The sequence below is a fragment of the Rana temporaria genome, chromosome 10, assembly GCF_905171775.1.
Source record: "Rana temporaria chromosome 10, aRanTem1.1, whole genome shotgun sequence".
NCBI classification, from domain to species: Eukaryota; Metazoa; Chordata; class Amphibia; order Anura; family Ranidae; genus Rana; species Rana temporaria.
The window spans coordinates 119,115,255-119,131,251 of record NC_053498.1 but is presented as its reverse complement, the minus strand read 5'-3'; the positions used below and the strand labels follow the sequence as shown (position 1 = coordinate 119,131,251).

The 15,997-nt window shown below is 42.9% G+C and overlaps 1 protein-coding gene across 3 annotated transcripts in view; it reads right to left on the bottom strand.

The window, feature by feature from the left end:
• Positions 1-8,379: 8,379 nt before the first annotated feature.
• CLCN6 (chloride voltage-gated channel 6) overlaps positions 8,380-15,997 on the bottom strand; it is a 48,503-nt gene continuing 40,885 nt past the window's right edge. The window contains exons 19-24 of one of the 3 annotated variants that reach the window (XR_005743890.1): positions 15,044-15,201; positions 13,288-13,444; positions 12,328-12,435; positions 11,444-11,569; positions 9,369-10,814; positions 8,380-9,326 (exon numbers count right to left, since the gene is read on the bottom strand). Coding sequence is in view for 1 of the 3 variants with exons in the window: in XM_040326086.1 (XP_040182020.1) it covers positions 10,734-10,814; positions 11,444-11,569; positions 12,328-12,435; positions 13,288-13,444; positions 15,044-15,201 (630 nt within the window). In the remaining 2 variants the exon portion in view is untranslated. Of the gene's footprint in view, positions 10,815-11,443; positions 11,570-12,327; positions 12,436-13,287; positions 13,445-15,043; positions 15,202-15,997 lie in introns of all 3 variants that reach the window. The other 2 variants (XR_005743891.1, XM_040326086.1) reach the window with 2 other exon arrangements.

Sequence of the window (15,997 nt, the reverse complement as noted above, 5' to 3'; positions counted from 1 at the left end):
GACTTGGCAATGTCATCACTGGAACTAAAAAAATTAAAAATGACCTTTATCAGCATATTGTTGAGGGGGAACCAGGGAAAGCAAAACAGAAGCAGTTTAAACTTCAGATTTATAATCCATCTGAATAAAAGGAAGACACAACATTTACCAGGAAAAAAGACAAATAAAACCCGAAAAAACGAATATTTACATTTTATTGAGATGTGCCGCAGTGGTAAAATTAAAAACTGCCGAGGCAAAAATTAAATACATTAAAATTAATCAAAAACATAGGAAATGACGGACATACACAGTGCAAATGATAAGTAAAGTCATTTTACATGAGAAAGGACTCAATGCCCTTAGTGCACTTTTATTTATACAGAAAGGGACAGTTCCGTTAAAGTGTACCTGTCACCTAAACACCACAGAGCCATTTTGCGAGCACAATTAATGTCTCGAAGGTTGCTATCAAACGAGGTCTGATGTCACCAATGTCACAGTGATTAGCCTTCAATGGCTGTATGTAACAGGTGCACATTAGGAGGCGAAAATCGAACTCTGAACTTTGCAATAATTAATTGCCTGAAAAGCTGACATTGTGTCCGTAGATTCCCAATCGAGTGCAAGGATGTAAGATACTGAACACAAGGGGGCAGATCCACAAAGAAATTACGCCGGCATATCTACCGATACGCCGGCGTAATTTCAAAATTCCCGCGTCGTATCTTTGTTTTGAATCCCCGGCTTTTTCCGGCGTATAGTTAAAGCTTCTATACTGAGGCGTACTCAAGTATGGCCGTCCTTCCCGCGTACAATTTAGAATTTTTTACGCCGTTTGCGTAAGTCGTTCGCGAATAGGAATTTGCGTAGAATGACGTCACCGTCGTAAGCATTGGTGGGTTCCGGTTTAATTTCAAGCATGGGCACTGGGATACCCCCAGGGACGGCGCATGCGCAGTTCCAAAAAAAGTCATTTACATCGGGTCACAATGTATTAGCATAAAAAACGCCCCCATCACAGCCATTTGAATTCCGCCCCATTACGCCGCCAGAGATACACTATGCCGCCGTAACTTACAGCGCGAATTCTTTCAGGATTCGATTTAAAAAAGATAAGTTACGGCGGCGTAGCGAATCTTAGATACGCTGCGCCCGGTGCAGATGTACCTGGATCTGCCCCAAGGTGTGTCTGGGAAGGCTCATTTCTCCACGTCATGGTCACCTTTGTAGTAGTTGACCACATTCAGCTGGACATGTTCTATAATGTTGAAGACATTCATAGCTTTTCCAAGACGCTTCTTCGGTTCTAATGAGTGTAAGAAAGCTGCCCCAGCATTTATCTCCACACACACCATTATCCAACCACCATGGAATATCAAGGAGGTTGATTGTCCAAGGAAAAGGGACATTCTTTCGAGGTAAGTAAGTTGCATATTTTGGAAAGAGATGACAACTAGTTCACAAGAGACATTAAAGAGGCCATTTACAGTAACACAGAAACGGGGAGCCTTCAACACCCCCCATTCTCCACCTCCAACGCCGTTTTACCATCTCTTCCCCAGAGACTTGACTATTCGTACCTTCAGTAATGTAGAGCGAACATTTAACACTTGCTGCAGACTTCCCGACACCGTGGTTGATATTATGAAACTAGAACAGAATGATTCCTCAACTTTCATACCTCCCATCCTGTTTTCAGACACTTACCACCTACAAATTCCACTGAGACTGTCTGGTTCAATAAAGCTCACATCATACCTTTTAAACCTTTTATCCTGTTCTTGGACAATCAACATCTACACATTCCATGGAGATTGGGTTAAAGTGATTGTGAAAGCTTAGTGTTTTTTTTTGTACCTTATACTTGCCTCCTCTGTGCAAGGGTTTTGCAAAGAGAAGCCCAACCCCTCCTCTTCTGGGGTCCCCCCAAGGCGCTCCTGGCTCCTCATCTCAAAATGTCCCCACATTCCAAGGCGGCACTCATGCAGGCACGCTCCCGAGTCCTGCTGCTCCATCCATTGACACAGACAGCAGAACTCAGGCCCCCCCTGCCCGTGTCACTGGATTTGATTGACAGCAGCGGGAGCCAATAACTCCTGCTGCTATCAATCTATCCAATGAGGACCCAAGACAGTAGCTGGAGCTGCTGTGCTTGTCCCTGTAACGATCAGGCTCAGGTAAGAAAAATAGGGCGGCCTGCTGCAGCACAAAAGCTTTTTCACCCTAATGCATTGACTCCTTTAACCACATGCCGACCGGCGCATGCAGATATACGGCAGTAGAATGGCACGGGCAGGCAAAAGGACGTATATATACGTCCCCTTTAAGAAGCGGCATTGTGGATGTGTGCGCCCGCTGCGAGCTCCGTGACTCCGACTGTGGATCCCGCAATCGTGTCACGGTGAAGAAGAAGGGGGATATGCTTATTTAAACAAGCATTTCCCCAGTCTTCCTAGTGACAGGACAGTGTACACAGCTTCCTGCAATTGGAAGTTGGGATCACTGTCGTGTCACACATAGCCCACCCTCCTACAGTTAGAACACGTCCCTAGGCACACTTAAAGGGGTTGTAAAGGAATTTTTTTCCCCCTAAATAGCTACCTTTACCTTAGTGCAGTCCTCCTTCACTTACCTCATCCTTTGATTTTGCTTTTAAATGTCCTTATTTCTTCTGAGAACCCCTCACTTCCTGTTCTTCTGTCTGTAACTCCACACAGTAATGCAAGGCTTTCTCCCTGGTGTGGAGAAAGCCTCTTGAGGGGTTGAGGGGGCGAGCAGGAGTGTCAGGACACCCACTAACACACAGATCCTTTCTCTATCTGTAAAGTAGAGTGTCCTGACTTGCTTGCTCGTCCCCTCCCCCCTCAAGAGGCTTTCTCCACACCAGGGAGAAAGCCTCGCATTACTGTGTGGAGTTACAGACAGAAGAACAGGAAGTGAGGATTTCTCAGAAGAAATAAAGACATTTAAAAGCAAAATGGAAGGATGAGGTAAGTGAAGGAGGACTGCACTAAGGTAAAGGAAGCTATTTAGGGGGAAAAAAAAATTACCTTTACAACCCCTTTAATGTTGACAGACTGCAACATATACATCATTTTTGTTCTTGCCCAAAGTTAGATTTTATCTCAAGTTGTATAAAGTTCTGTAAACTTTTACAAGTATGCTTCTGGATGTGATTTATCGCCCTTTAAGTCATCTCTGCCCCCTAACAAGCTCTCCTGTTATAGGCGGATGATGAAGGATGATCCATGTTGTGGAAAACTTTCTGGCAGCTCTGGAGGAGTTTTTCTAGACTTTCCCCAGCAACCTCATCTAAAAATGACAGCTTTCCCAGCAACGGCGTGAAAGACAAATGGCGGCGCCGTGCGCGGCGTAATTACAAAGTCAGGATAACCGATCTCAATGACATTTTAGCAAAAACATAATTTTCTGGCATCGTAAGAAGAAGAAGAAAAAAAAAAAAAAAAAAACATCAGTCTCATTTCATTGCATATTATTTCATGAATGCCTTGAGGGGGATTTGGAAACATCCAACAAGCCCCAAACAACAAAATACATGCATTCAACAAGCGGCGATACTAAATGATTACAGCTGGTAAAAAAAAAAAAAAAAAAAAAAAAAAGTAAAAAAAGAGCACCTGCCATCAAATGCCACCATTTTTTGGGTTTAGTAACCAACCTATCAATACACCAGGAGTATATATATGACCCCAATTCAGGAGGAGTGATGTCAGCAGTGTCTAATAAACTGATAGGCCGTGAGGTCATATTGGTCAAGCCCTTAGGCCCCTTTCACATTGAGGCGTTTTTCATGCGGTACAGCGCTGCTATACCACATGAAAAAAACCTGCCCTGTAGTGTTCAATGTGAAAGCCCGAAGGCTTTCACACTGAAGCGGTGCGCTAGCAGGAGCGCTCCAAAAGTCCTTCTAGCCGCATCTTTACTGCGGTATAGGAGCGGTGTGTTCACCGCTCCTATACCACGCCTTTCCATTGAAATCAATGAGAAACCGCGGTATTAACCCTTTTTCGCCCGCTAGCGGGGGTTAAAACCTCACCGCTAGCGCCCAAATATTGCGGTAAATACGACGGTATAGCGGCGCTACAAATAGCGTGGCTATACCGTCACCGCGGCTCTATCCCCAATGTGAAAGCAGCCTAAAAGGAACCACAGACACTGGCCCCAAGTGACAGGTGCACTTAAAGTTGACCTTTCTATAGGAAACAGTAGCTCTACTTTTTTGCTAGCCCCCTGTTTTAAAGGATGACATAGAATATCTATACAAAAGACCCCCCTCAATTCAAGAAGCTGATTTACAACGGTTTGTTTAGTGACAGTGGTTCCAAGCTAAAGTTGTTTTAGCACGAGCTGGGATTTGCTGCTTCCATCAGAAGCTTTTTACTCTGGCATGCCATTTCAAGACAGATCTACAAAAAAAAAAAAAAAAAGGAAAAACATCCAGATCAGGCCTATTTCCTGTAGCCTAAGGGAACTTTCAAATGGGACGGATCCGTGATGATCCGCCCGTGAACCTCCGCTTGCTTAGCAGGGATCGCTCTGCTGAGCCGGCGGATGACAGGGGGGTCCCGGCACACTGTGCAGGGACCGCCCTGTCAGATCTCCACTCTCCCCTATCTATGGGGGGGGGGGGGTCAGATGAACAAGGACCGTCAGTCTGTGTTCACCCGATCCGATGACTGATGGAAAAATAGGATTTTCCTCCGTCTGCAGAATCGGAGGATTGCGGAACCGGATGAGATCGGGTGTTCATGTGTGAAAGGGGCCTTAAAGGAACACTAAAGGTTCGTTTTTTATTAGATCAATTGATTGCTGTAAGCTAGAGCATTTAAATATCACTTAGCTCGTTTTTCCTTTTGACCTCCAAAATACAGTAATTCAGGTTTGAAAATGCCATTTCCTGTCTCTCCTCTTCTTGCTTTCCACCAGCATCTGAGCCGTTTTGCATGGTGGAAAGCAGAATGTGCTCACCCCCTCCCTATGACTACAGCCCTGCGTGAAGATGCTCTCTTATCCCTCACAGGCATGGAGGCTAAGCCTAATGGGAACTGTAGTTCCCATTAGGCCATGATGTAGCAAGAATGAATGCGCACCGCAAACCAGGAAGTCAGTGAGAATAATGATTCAGGAGTGACGGAGGCGAATAAAAAAGCTCGATTTCAACAGGTATCAGACTAGTTATAATGCAAAACATTACACTGACAGATCTGCAGAAGACCTGCATAGCATCAGCAATCTCCTGACCGCTGGTGCAATGCTTTACAGGCTCCCAAAACCAAGAAATAAATGCACATTTATTTACCTGCAAAAAAATTTGCATTTATTATCTCTTTGTTTTGGGTGAACTTATCCTTTAAAGTCTGCGACGTTCTATGTTCCATAAGCTACACTGTAGCTTGCATCAATCTAACTTAAAGCAGAGTTCCACCCTAAAAACAAACTTTTTATTAACAGCTTGCCTTTAATGTAAAAAAAAAAAATCTTAATTTTTTTTATTTTTACTCACTTGTATATGGCTGTTACTAGGCAGATTTCATAATCTGCCTAGTTCCTAGTCCGCGGTGGTTCAACTTCCTGTCCTAAGACCCCATTGCCTCCTGGGAAATGATGACACTCATTTGCCAGGAGTCTCTGGGCATCACTGTGCCTAAAAATCGCATTATTTCCATACAGGAAATGACGCGATCACAGCGCCATTTTACAATAGGAAAGAAAGCCCTGTGTTCTGGCATAAAATTGTCATGACAACGGGGCCGGACGTTCCTCCGCCGCCGCCCGTTGTCATGGCAAAAATACAAACTAACGGCAATACGAGGGCCGTTATACTGCGAATGTGCATGATCGAGAAGTGCATGCTGGTTACCCAGCATGCACCTCTCCAGGGAAATCCAGGAAGACACAGGAACTGGGCTTCTCATGCCCACAGCTAACATGGAAACGGCCACAAGATCGCTGAGCAGATTCAGGTAAGGGTTTACACTGTTTTATGTACCGATGGTGTTTTTTTGATAATTGTAAAAGAATATTAAATGTAATGTATTGTGGATTGCAAAAAAATAAAACTATGCCCGGAATCCTGCTTTAATGGAAACCCCCCTATACCACATACAGGGCCCTTAGACATTGATACATAATCTGGTTCCAGTCTAACCCACATAATTGATATTTTGCATCTTTGCCAAAATTTTGAACAAGAGCCATGAAGACACTGCTAACCTTCAGCATGAGGCCCAGCAGAAGAGCCAGGGACCCTGAGGAATGAATCAAAAGCTGAAAGAGATAGCAATGAGGGGGGACTAGGGAAATTCCTACAAGAAAATATCCCCAATAAATACACAGAGAGCAGTAAAACTTTAAAAATATCATTGCTTGCACTATGCACCCTCCAAACATACTCAAAGATTTAAAACAACGGTCGTTTTATTTTCTCGCATAAATATTGAGGCGCGTTTGTGTGCATTTGTGGGTGAGGCAGAGGGTCTTAAATGTGACCCGATCCTTTACGGATAGCCAATGGAGAGTCCTCAGGGTGATTGATTGCCAGTTTTATTTTTTTTCCTGTCATCAGTCTTGTTGCTGTGTTCTGGACGACTTGTAGACGAGAAATCTGGTATTTGGGTAGTCCTAGGTAGAGGGAGTTTGCGTAGTCGAGTCGGGGACTCTATTCACAGAAATTAATGGTGTTTGGTGGTTCACAAAGCTACGTTCAGTATCTTTCCAAATGGAGTTGGAATGAATCGCAGGCTTGTCACTATTTTTTTGAGCAGAATGTAGGCATTTCCACAACCATTGCTCAAGAAGATGTTTCCGTAAGATCTTCTTGTAGTTCTTCCTTTGCGGTTTCCTCACTGCTGGGTAGAAGGTCATTGCTTGGTCGGCTCTGTCGACAGCTCCCATGGTGTTAAGCCTCGTACACACGATCAGTCCATCTGAGGAGAATGGACCGTTTTCATTGGTTAACCGATGACGCTGACTGATGGTCCGTCGCGCCTACACACCATCGGTTAAAAAAAACAATCGTGTCAGAACGCGGTGACGTAAAACACAACGACGTGCTGAAAAAAAAAGAAGTTCAATGCTTCCAAGCATGCGTCGACTTGATTCTGAGCATGCGTGGATTTTTAACCGATGGTCGTGCCTACTAACGATCGTTTTTTTCCCATCGGTTAGGAATCCATCGGTTAAATTTAAAGCAAGTTGGCTTTTTTTTAACCGATGGTTAAATAACCTATGGGGCCCACACACGATCGGTTTTGACCGATGAAAACGGTCAATCAGACCGTTGTCCTCTGGTTAACCCATCGTGTGTACAAGGCCTAATTGTAGTCTATCACTACTGGTGGCTTCACGATTTCTTTCCCACCTTCTATGTGTACCATAACAGTGGCGGTATTATGAACTGTACTCATTAGGCACACATCTTTCTTGTAGTGCCATCATTTTGCCTTTATGTCAAGCAACCATTTCTCTAATCTTCAGCTTCCTATTGCCAAAGATTTGGGGCATGTCGCGCCAGTTAGCCAACGGTTCCATAGGCATCTGTTTTGTTTGTTTTTTTTTTCAGAAGAAACTCAAAGTTCAGGAGACGTAAAAAAAAAAAATTGTCAGTTGTTACGCAATAGCCCTGATTTAGTAATGGCTCAATGAGTGAAAGAACTGAAGATGTTGCCATTCCATAGTTGCTGTATTTTGGATGGAATTTTGTTCCTTTTCCAGTGTATATGACTGAATTCCAAATGTGGCAAGTTGACGATTCGCATAGCATGTAGGATTTTACGCTGAATCTTTGATGCAATGTATTGTACCCAGCTGAGCCTTCCCTTGTAGCCCATTAGACTTTCCTCTATATTGATATCTCTTTCTGGCACATAGCTCTGTTGGAAATTCCTTAGAATCATTTGAGACACTTCCCAAATTTTCTTTAGTTTTGGTGCAGGATAAGTAGCTTCATTAAATTCTTCATTGTTTTCGAAGTGTTAATATTCAAGGAAAAATCAGTACTTGGACATGACAATGCCAAAGTGGCGAGTAATTTATTAGTTGTCCAATACCACTTCTGCAGGGTTTCCCCACCACTCTCTGAAGAATTAGGCCCAGAAATTTCCAAAATGTCATCTTTGGTCACTGGTTCCCACGTTCTGCTTCTTGGAATCTTCCGCTGCAGAGTAGCTAATTGTTGCTCCGCCCCGTCAAGGAAGTTGCTACAACGTAACGCGTACGGGGGAAGGAGCCTGAAGTCGCTGCTATCTCTGAAAAGACACATGTTGTGTGTATTTCCTTCCTGTCGTTTTGCCTTTCGGGCTAATGCGAGTAGCCTGTTAATGCCTTTTTAATAAACCTAAACCGTTTTTAAAGCAGAGAGCACTTAGATCTGTTTTTCTCTTATCCTCGATCTCAATGCTGCCGAGCCTAAGAAGTTTGCTATCCACATATTGCTCCAATCTGTCTATCGATTTCTGCTGGTATGACTGCCTGGTAAAACAGGGGTCCATACCTTAAGGTGAGAGTATTTAAAGTTAAAGTCACCGGTAAAGATTTGGAGTGGTTGTCACCCTATTCCTTTGGAATCTTTCACTTTTTGGACTGTTTTTTTTTTGCATTATTTATGCACCATTCATGATTAATTTGTTATTGGTATAACAACTGTGTTTTGCACTTTAGTTTAATTGTATTTATATTGAGCAGCACTATTTCCTATACAAATTGTTGCTCTTTGTACCAGTTTGTCTCAGTAAAAAATGTCTTCAATAATCTCATCGGTCAGAAATAATTGTAAGCATGCCAAGGGGTTGCCCTCTTCAATGTCTACTTCCATACCAGATGCTCCAGTAAATGGGAATCTTGGGGGCGCTGCCTGATCCGTACCATAGTCAATAGAGCACCCAGTTGGCACATCACTGAGCTTAGTAGCAGAATCGTTGCTGTCTGATGACAAATATCCCCACTAACCACTACCGCTCAATTCTGCAAGAGATTCTAATTCACTATCGCAGAGACAACTGTATCCACAGAGAGGCAGAACGGGGATCTGTCAATGTAAACATAGCAAATCCCTGTTCTGTCAGGGGAGTACAGAGAGATCGTCTGTTCCCAGTGATCAGGAACAGCGATCTCTCTGTATTCCCTGTCAGTCTACTCCCCTCCCACCGTTAGAAACACCTCCCTAGGGAACACTTAACCCCTTAATTGCCCCCCTAGGGTTAACCTCTTCCCTGCCAGTGTCATTTATACAGTAATCAGTGAATTTTTATAGCACTGATCGCTGTATAAATGTCACTGGTGCCAAAAAAGTATTCTGGTTTGAATTTGAAAAACTCAGACCAAACCTCCTGCGTCATCCAATTACTGAATGTCTACTCAGACCAAACCTCCTGCGTCATCCAATTACTGAATGTCTACTCAGACCAAACCTCCTGCGTCATCCAATTACTGAATGTCTGGAAGTCCAAAAGCTCTTTTCTTTGGGGATGGATGTCGCGCAACATTAATGTAGAACTCTGCAGGCCTCAAATAAAAGCAGCATTTTTTTTTTCACATTAGTAGATGGAATTCTATGGCTCACTTTCAAATCTACACCCAAATAACAAACGATAAAAGAGACAATAAAAAAAAAAAAGCCAGGATGTCCATTTTGTAGGAAGAGCAGAAATCCACCAAAATGCAAATCCGTTATCTCTGAGTTTTTTCAGGGCTTTAAAAAAAACAAAAAACCTTTGTCTGCAAAGTCAACACTTTTGAAGGGAAAAACCAGCCCAGGCATTGAAAGAAGAATAATTAAAGTGCCAAAATCATATGCTTGAAGGCATAATTTACACATGCGGTACACAGAGGTGGTTGAGCAACATTACAACCTTCTCACTGCCTGGAAAAAGCTTTCTGAAAAACGGGTCACACTTCAGAGCCTTAACTGTTCAAACTACATTGGCAATGTAATTATGCCGTCACGGTTAAAAATGAACTACTATTGGAATGTTACATGACAGGCGGCTGGGATAAGAAGTGGGCACAGCAGCCACTAGTCTTACATACAGGATATTCGGGACACTGAGCCCTGTAAGTGCTGCATTCAAAGATGAACTCCCGGCAGAAATGTTAAATCCGTATTATTATAAATGTCAGCTTCTACCTTTTAACAAATGGCATCAATGCCTGTTGGCATTTGTTAAAAGGTAGAAGCTGAAATTTATAATAATAATAATAATAATAATACTAATACGGATTTAAAATTTCTGCTGGGAGTTCAGCTTTAACATCAGAGGTGACAGGTAAACGGACTGAAATTTAGAGGACGGGCTCTTATAAATAACACAGGATGGATTCCCATGGAGGGCAGCAGCTTCACTTTAACTATATGAATAAAAAAAAAAAAAAAACAGTCTGTATTGGCTTTAAAGACACAGCCTACCAGTGGCTCTTCCAGATGGACAAGAAACTAGTAGGACTAAGACGTACATACATACAACACACAGCATATGTGTTGTATGACTGGTCCTTTTGTTCTCATGCGGCCTCTTCGTAGGTCAAATAGCGGCAGATATCGGTAAAGAAAGCATAGCCTTAGCTCAGAGATAGAAAAAAGGAGAGGGCCGGCCGGCGCTGGAGACATTTCCAGGAATCCCTCTTTAGCCGGGTAAAACCCCAATACAAGGCCTTAGAAAGCTTAATTGTCTATTTCAGGGAAACTGCCAAGGTTAAGCTCCTTGGTGAGTTCAAAGGTTAAGGGGAAGGCTGGATCAGGAGGTCATATGGTGCTGCCTGAGGCGGGCTTGGAGGAATTCATGCGTTAAGTTGTGTCGGGTAATTATGCCAACAATCTAAAAAAAAAACACAGAGCATTAAAAATCTATTTTATAACCCCAGCAGGCTTATACTGAAATACTTCTAAAATACAGGCAAGTGTTTGCTGCCACCTACTGTATGTTACAAAGTACAGCAACAATACGCCCATAAAGTGAAATATCATCAGTACAAGTCCAATAATAATCCGCAGTAGCGAAAAAAAATAAACCCAACAAAAAATGATAAATTAATAAGTGCTATAACAAATGTCCATAAAAAGTACCAAAAGTAGCGCCTTACTTCTTCACTGAAGATGACACACCAAATATGGTGGATATTTTGTGTGTCATCTTCAGTGATAAGAGAAGCACTACTTTTAACACTTATGAACATTTGTTACAGCACTTTTTTGTTGGGTTAATTTTTTGCACTGCTGTGGATTATTATTGGACTGATTATATTTCACTTTTTTGGGCTATTTAGGTTTATAAAAGTAGCAGCATTATAAGAGTGATTATATATATATATATATATATATATATATATATATATATATATATATATATAATGTGTGTGTGTATATATATATATAAAAAAATGTTATACAGTAACAATATGCTACAGACTGATCGGGTCATAACTAAAATCAGATTGCTGTGCTTACCTCTCCTATGGCATTGACCACAGGGAGATGTCTGAGCCCCATGGTTCTGAAGAGGTTAAAGACCTGCGAGACGTGCGTGTTGGGTGACACCGTAAAAGGACTTGGGTTCATGTAAGGAGTGACATCCTGAAATGGACAAAAAGCACAGCAATTAAAGTGGTTGTAAACCTGAAAAAAATAAAAACACAAAACAAAAAAATAGCAAAAAACCCTGCAAGACAAAAGGCATAATGAGCTAATAGGCAATGCCTACTAGCTCATTATGAAATACTTACCTTAGATCAAAGCTATTGCAGCGAACCCTGCATACCGCTGTGACCAGTGACATGTGTCCCGGAGTTATTTCCAGGTTCGCGGATTCCATCGCTGTGATTGGCTGGAGCCGCAAGGACGTCACTCCCGCACATGTGCGTAGGAGCCGCTGGTCAAGGCACGAGCAAGCCGTTTCCTTCAGTGCGCATGCGCTGATGTCGGCGCAAGCGTATATAATAAATATCTCCTAAACCATGGAGGTTTAAAGAGAGATTTACCGTACCTACAGGTAAGCCTATAATAATTTATGCACACCCATGTATATAATCAATTATTTGTACCTACAAATTGTACCTACAGGTAAGCCTTATTTTATAGGTTTATCTGTAGGTACAAGCGGTGTAAAAGGGTTTACAACCACTTTAAAGGGGTATTCGGATTCACACTGGGCAACTCAACATAGCTGCAGGTTTCTTCACTTTATATGATTATTTACATAAGTGTGCATAAATCTCAGACATTGGACAGATTCTATACCTTATGAGTAGAAATAAACAGAACTTATAGAGTAGTGCAGTAAAAAAAAAAAAATGTTTACTTTCCTGAATTTCTCGTCCGCTTCTTCTACTTACCACTAACATCCGCGGATTTAGGAGCGTTAGATTGACATCGTGAATGTCGGGGTAACGTGGATAATCTTCCAACATCTCTGCATGGGTTAGACGGGGCTGGCTAGCGCTCTAATAAAAAATAAAAAAATATATTAAAGCCGAAGTTCAACTTTACCTCAACCCCCCCCCCCCCCCGTCCCCCGCCCCACACTTGTAGCAAGTCCTCTCTTGTGTTGCAAAGGATTAGTCTCAATTCTGTGCACACATGCATCTCCATAGTATAACAACGTCATCCTCAGCCCTCTATCCTTCCTATCTGTCCTGGCCTCATAGTAATATGAAAGAGCATATCCCTTTAGACCTGCATGCGTCTCTAAAGCTGACTATACACCATACAATAATTTTCTTATTCAATTTTCTTTAGATTTACCTTCAACTATGTAGTGGAAGGGCCTGCCTGATTGCATACAAATTGAAAGTGTTCAAGTTGTACCTCAGATGATATGGTTTTGGTAAATCTAAAATGAAAGTTGTACAAGAAAACTGTATAATGTATGGCCAGCCTTACACTCCCCTTCCTAATGATCCCCCTACTGCCCTGTCTGAGCTCTGCTGCCTCTGAGCATAGAAGAGCATGCAACCTCCTGCCAGGAATTTAAGCATTCTGTGTAATCCAGAACTCACCTCCACTCTTTTTTTAGAAGAGTGTTTTCCATAACATACACAGGATACATATAAGGCAGGACCTGTATGGTCCTGCCTTATATGTATCCTGTGTATGTTATGGAAAACACTCTTCTAAAAAGAGTTCCATTTTGCTGCTACAAAGAAATATTGAATATTCTAGTAAAAGTTAATGGTTTGAAAACGTCTGGCACTGAAACTTCAGAGACCAAATCAACCCAGAACTAAAGTACTGACCGAAGGATGGCTACATATTTAAACACCAGAAATAGGATGGGAGGATCTTGCAGTACTTACAGATTGTGTTTCGGAGTAGCAGACACCCCGGACAAGTAACGTCACCAGCTGGGAGCGCAAGATAAGGCCATGAAAAGTCAATGGACGGAAGCGCTCCTCCATAGTCCACTCCTCGCTGGGAGATTGGTCAGGATACAGGTTAGGGTAAGGGGTGTACCTGGAGATAGAGCAATGTTGCATATCTATAGTAGAGAACATACACAAGTTACATACCGTATTTATCGGCGTATAACACGCACAGGCATATAACACGCACCCTAACTTTAAGAGGGAAGTTTCAGGAAGAAAACTTTCCACAGCCCCCTGCCTATAACACGCAGGCCCAGTTTACCCTCTATTTTCAGGGTAAAAAAGTGAGTGTTATACGCCAATAAATACAGTAATACAAAACACACATTAGGGCCTCTAGCACAAAGCCCTAAGAGAGCCAGTGTACATTTGTGCGTACTTCTGTGCCCAAGACGGACAGGCAGATTGTATGACTAGTCTGTACAAATCAATGACAGGCTAGATGAAGCTACAACTGTACAGGTATTTACAAAGCCCATTGTGAACATAAGTATTGAGACTTACACAAAGTGTCTGTTTTAGGCAGTGCGTAAGTCCTAGGAGGCACAGGGGTATAAGGGAGGCTAATTTTTGCTCAGAGATGCGTTTTAAATTTCCAATAGCCACAACATATATAAATACACTGGCCCAGATTCAGGTAGAATTTGCCCCGTTCTTACGGAGGCACAGGGCAGCGTTTTTGCCCTGCGCCCCCGCAAATTTACTGCGCTACCCGCGATTCACAGAGCAGTAGCTCCGTAAATTGCGGGGGCGCTGTGTAAACTTGCCCTGCGTAAGGGCGCCTAATGTAAATGATCCCGTAGGGGGCGGGAATCATTTAAATTAGGCGCGCTCCCGCGCCGAGCGTAGAGCGCATGCTCCGTCTGGAAACTTTCCCGACGTGCATTGCGGCAAATGACGTCGCAAGGACGTCATTTGCTTCAAAGTGAACGTGAATGGCGTCCAGCGTCATTCACGAATCACTTACGCAAACGACGTGAAATTCAAATTTCACGACGCGGGAACGGCGGGTATACTTTAGCATTGGCTGCCCCTACTATTAGAAGGGGCAGCCTTACGCTAAAGACGCCGTACGGAAACTCCGTAACTTGCGTACGCAGGGCCCGCGCAACATTGTGAATCGGTGTTAGTATGCAATTTGCATACTATACACTGAGCACAATGGGAGCGCCCCCTAGCGGTCATCGCAAGAATGCAGGCTAAAATCTACGTGGCATAAGAGCCTTATGCCACGCAGATTTTAGGCTGCAGTCGGCGTTACGATGTTCCTGAATCAGGAGCATTCGTAACGCCGGAGCAAGTCAGCAATTGCGCTGCGTAACTATGGTTACGCAGGCGCAATTGCTCTCTGAATCCGGGCCACTGTGTGCAGCAACCCCAGACACCACCTTGTAAAAGTAGAATTTAATTCATCACTGGGATGCAAGTAGGGCTGTTTGGAGGGACCATGCGGTTCCTTCCACGACATGCAGAAAACTACAGGGGGAGGGGGGGGGGATACAAGGCCAGTCTCCTGCACAAGCAGAGAGCGCAGCAGTGACCGCTCTTTATTACAGGAAGCTCCTACACAGAGGCAAAGTACAGGAATTGTTTCATGTTGGCTTACTGCACAAATCTGAAAGAAACACTCAAAGCGCTCTAAGAAAAAACAAGAGGGGTCTTGCATTTAGATAATTTTTTGCTATACCTTCTCTCCAACATCTGCTGCAGCATGTCCTCCTTTTCAGGGGCTTCTTCCGAGGCCACGTTATCGTCACACATGTTGCGCAGCTCACTGGATGGGTAAGACTTCATAGACTGACTCCTCTTCCGCTGCTCACCGGCTCTGGTCAGGATGCTGGACTTCTGTGTAAAGGAGACAAAAAATAATACATTTTTACATCAGCGTCCCTAACCTTCCCCAACACTGCTCATTTCACAGGGTTTGAGGGTGTGTCGGTGAATAAAGTCAACGGAGAAAACCAATTTGAAAGCTCTGCAGGTCTTCCAATTTACACTACGCAGCTGTGAAATTGGGATCAGCCGCGGTGCCCGTACAGCCGCTGCATCCCAAAAGACATGAATGAATTAAAGAATGGATCTGGCTATAGTCGGTGGAGCGACATCATCCGATATAAAATTCTACAAACAATACCCCCTGAGGTTATACATGCACCAATCGTGGTCAAGTGTGTATAAATAAATGGCATTTATCGAAGAATAAAACACGTGTTTGAAAAAATACAATACAGGCACAAATATAGCGCCTCTATGGCCGTATGGTATTTTTTTCAGATACGTTTTTATTCTTTGTATAGTATTTTTTAATTTCTTTGTATAGACCCGGACCAAAATGCAGGTAAAGGACCCGGCCAGTTTTTGCAATTCGGCACTGCGTCGATTTAACTGGCAATAGCGCGGTCGTGCGACGTGGCTCCCAAACAAAATTGGCGTCCTTTTTTTCCCACAAATAGAGCTTTCTTTTGGTGGTATTTGATCACCTCTGCGGTTTTTATTTTTTGCGCTATAAACAAAAATAGAGCGACAATTTTGAAAAAAATGCAATATTTTTTCCTTTTTGCTATAATAAATATCCCCAAAAAAATATATAAAAAAAAAAAACACTTTTTTTTTTCAGTTTAGGCCGATATGTATTCTTCTA